Here is a 3,637-nt window from a genome sequence, read left to right as displayed (position 1 = left end):
GAAACAAGTTCAAAAAACTGAAAATAACATTATTTGATTGTCTTCTCTAGATAGTTAAATATTTTGATTGTCTTCTCTAGATGGTTAAATATATCGATAACTGTCTTGTTGTTGTCAAAATTTTGTTAAAAAATATTAGTCATAATAAAGTTACTTTATATTTCTCCCTCTCTATTTCTCTTTTTGCACGTAATTTCATCAATTTATTGGCCTTTTAAAGATATCAAATTTAAACGACTTCCTTTTAAATTTCGATATCTTTGTCGTCGTAAATAATTACGTTTTTTTTTTTTTTTTTTTTTTTTGGACGTATTACAAAATGACTGGTCTCTAATCCGTGAATAAAAAATACGTCGCAAAATTAATCTTTTCTGTTTTTCACTTTACTTTTACACTCCACGTCCAACATACGCAATACTAAATCTTGATAAAATACAAGCAAAAGAGTCTTATTGTTGCTCCACGTTTCCTAATAACGGATCAAATAGGAACTTGCTTGAAAACGTAGTAACGTTTACTGGCACATCTTCTTTTTACGCTAGAAAACGAAAATTACATATATGTGCATACAATAATACGTAACGAAATATCGCAAGGATATTTATAAATATGCATGGTATGACTTGCATTATATACAGTTGCATTATATAATTGCTATGAACCGTATTAGTCATTGTGTAAAGGTTTTTGGAAAACAAGTATTTTTGGTTCCATGTAGAAAAAATAAAAAAAAAATATCTCTGCGTACATATGAGATCTAAACAAAAATAGAATAAAATCTCCGTTTTACTCTTTCTAAATTTTCATTTATCGTTTACTTCGTTTAAATCATCGAACCATTGTTCGTTAATTGATCCATTTTCCGTTTTCCGTATGTTTTTTTTTTTTTTGTGATTAAACCAATATTAGTAACAGAAGACTGAACAGTGGTCCAAGCTCATCGAAAACATTCCTTTTTTACCTATATTTAGATATGATTATATCTGTATAAATTTGGCAGTGGTATAGGCACATATGTTATCCGCATTTCTGGTACTCTGCTTGATTCTTCTACAGTGTATAATGATAGCAAATCCCTAGATATGTTATAAAACTTTACCTTACTCATTTTTTACAAATATCTAATCACTTCAAAGTGTCTCGCGAATTCATCAGGTATTCAACATATACCATTCGTCAGGATGATCGAACGTGAGCGTTCTCTCTTCACTTCTTTGTCCTATTTTCGACGTTTATAGTTGAAGTCACTCCATTGAGTTCATCTTGGATTTGCTGAAGAGTCTTGCCTTTTGTTTCGGGCAACAGTAATACCGTGAAAAAGATACTAATGATGCAGAAATCTTCGGATATCCAGAAGATCACGTACTTGCCATTGAACGCTTCTTCAAGATTGATGGAGAACTTGGCTATGATAAAGTTCAAAACTTTGCTAAAGAAAACAGTTATAGTAGAAGTTCTAGCCTTGATGTTCGAAGCGAACATCTCACCCATCAATGCCCACGGAATCGGATTCCAGCCTACGCTGTACGTGGCAATGTAGACGATAAGCGTGAACATCGGCAACCAGGATATCTGCTCTATCATTCTAGCACTTGTTAGGTATAAGACAAAACGACGTTGACGTGTAATAAGGCCAAAAATTCAATCAAAGTTGATGAATTGTCGCGTTTCTTGACGGCCTTTCGATCAGCTGTACGCGACGTGAATATGTGGCAGCGCCGTGCCGTTGGCACTGGCATGATAGCTGTTTACAGCAAAGAGATGCAATGTCACGACATTTCTCTTGTACGAATGTCAACTAAAGTCAAATCTTGAACTGTTTACATTTATCAGTAGATAAATTAATACATAATCAAATGAAAAGTTACATTATATAACCAGTAATTATACAAATGTCTAAATTATATCCATAAAAAATTGTTTTCCTTAAAATCAAATTTAGGCCTTATATTGACTCATATAGTACTTTGCATCTCCTTGTCTGATAAATGAATGGAGGGTTCAAACTCCTAATGAGGTGGATGGTGCTTAAAGGGTAGCTTATAATCTGTAACCGCTTGAAGATTCACTGGATCGGATGTATTTTCCGTCCATTTGGATCAATAAACCGGATAGTCTGCCGGCTCTGGTTACCTGATTTTATTCTAACACCTTCTGGAGCGGGACCTGTAGCGGTGTGACGACTGGCTACTGCTGCTCGTGGGTACTTAATTCGCTGCTGAGTCTCCTTCGAGAGCGTCAAGGAAGCATTGACAATGTCCTTGGAGGACTTTCCCTCGAGACTGTTCTTAATTTGCTTACTGAAAGAATTACTAATTAATAAATTATCTGCCGAAACGGTATCGGTTGTGGTCTTGGCCAAAGTATTAAAGTCCGGCTTGATATGAGCCCGTCTAGACAAGGGACGGCGATAGTATAAATCTGCTATATTCTTTACTCCCTTGTTGAGTTTACCGACTGCAGCACAAACCTCGACGATGAGGGACCTTTGCGTCTCTCGTCTGAGAAGGTCCGACAATGCCTCTCCGAAAGCAAGGAGGGCGAAGCCGACCTGATCCTGGTTGATACAACAGTACTCGTCTCTCTTGCCTATAGCCCTATTTTTTAAAGCCGATTTGCACTCTGGGTTTAGCTTAGGAGCCTTGATGAAGGCTAATTCCTCCGAGGAAGAGTGCTTCTTTAAGTAGAGCTTCTCGCTAATCCGCGGGAAGGCTCTTCCAAACCAGCTCACGCCACTGCTGAACGACAAGGTCGTTCCAGGAATATCTGCTGTTTGACATACGGCAGCGAAAAAACTCTCTAGTTAGGGTATCCGCCGAATTCTCAGCTGCAGCGGGCTCCGCCAAAACTATTGTCTAGCTCGGGGAGGGAACGTGGGCAAGCCATCATCTGAATGGTTATTTACCACCGCTACAGCCGAAGAAAAGGTATTCCGATTAATCGGAAAAGGTTGTGTCGACTCCTCTGTCTGTGCCACAGAACTGGGATGAGCGTACACACCTGTAACGTGCGGATCCCTTGGCCTAACCTGTCTAGCAGGACTTGCCATTTCTGCCACCTGAGAGGCAGATCTCGCTCGACCAGGGCTGTCCTCTCTAATGATGTCGTCAGAATTTTTCTCTCCGCATCCGACTCTCGGTCAGTGTGACATGCGAGAGCAGAGGACACGGTCGGCGATAAAGAGGCGACATGTAGATATCTAACCTCTCTCCTCGATAATACCTCGATCAGCTGCGATAACTAGTTTTCCAGATCCTCGATGCGATCACGATGACTGGACGACGATGACTTCTTCCTCTTCCTTGATTTATGCGTAGATTTGTTCATTTATACTCGATAAATGACGGAAATCTAGCAAGGATAATAATCACGCTGTTGATAATCGCAAAACAGGAAAAACAATGAAGCGCTACGGCGGGGAAGGGACGCTCGACTCGCGCGCGGACCGAGAAAAACGCGCGTTTTAGAGTCTTTAAAATCGCCTGTTGGTAACTGCGCAGGGGGCGCACTACACATATATCCATCCGGACGAGACGTTGCATAATTAATTCTATATGATATATATGTTACTGTAAAAGTGATAAATTCGATAATTATACATAATTAGCGGTTATTATGCATAATTTTCAACATACCC

General features: G+C 39.2%; 2 protein-coding genes across 2 annotated transcripts; both read right to left on the bottom strand.

Annotated features, from left to right (window-relative positions):
• Positions 1 to 312: 312 nt before the first annotated feature.
• Positions 313 to 3,290, bottom strand: LOC139779617 (uncharacterized). Its single transcript, XM_071718016.1, is given in 3 exon segments — positions 313 to 1,286; positions 1,367 to 2,683; positions 2,685 to 3,290. Coding segments are annotated over 2 exon segments (714 nt in total). The 5' UTR covers positions 2,781 to 3,290; the 3' UTR covers positions 313 to 1,286; positions 1,367 to 2,065.
• LOC139779609 (solute carrier family 2, facilitated glucose transporter member 8-like) lies at positions 1,207 to 1,584 on the bottom strand. The gene has a single exon (XM_071718007.1). It carries the CDS (start codon positions 1,582 to 1,584, stop codon positions 1,207 to 1,209), a length of 378 nt encoding a protein of 125 aa, XP_071574108.1.
• Positions 3,291 to 3,637: the final 347 nt, after the last annotated feature.

Source organism: Temnothorax nylanderi, unplaced genomic scaffold, assembly GCF_030848795.1.
Source record: "Temnothorax nylanderi isolate EJ_2023f unplaced genomic scaffold, tnyl_v1.0 TNYL_tig0235_pilon, whole genome shotgun sequence".
Lineage (NCBI taxonomy): Eukaryota > Metazoa > Arthropoda > Insecta > Hymenoptera > Formicidae > Temnothorax > Temnothorax nylanderi.
This window is presented reverse-complemented; position numbering and strand designations above follow the sequence as displayed.

What these genes read in the sequence shown, in the direction of transcription:
- LOC139779609 (XM_071718007.1), bottom strand. Translation starts at nt 1,584, where the DNA reads ATGATAGAGCAGATATCCTGGTTGCCGATGTTCACGCTTATCGTCTAC.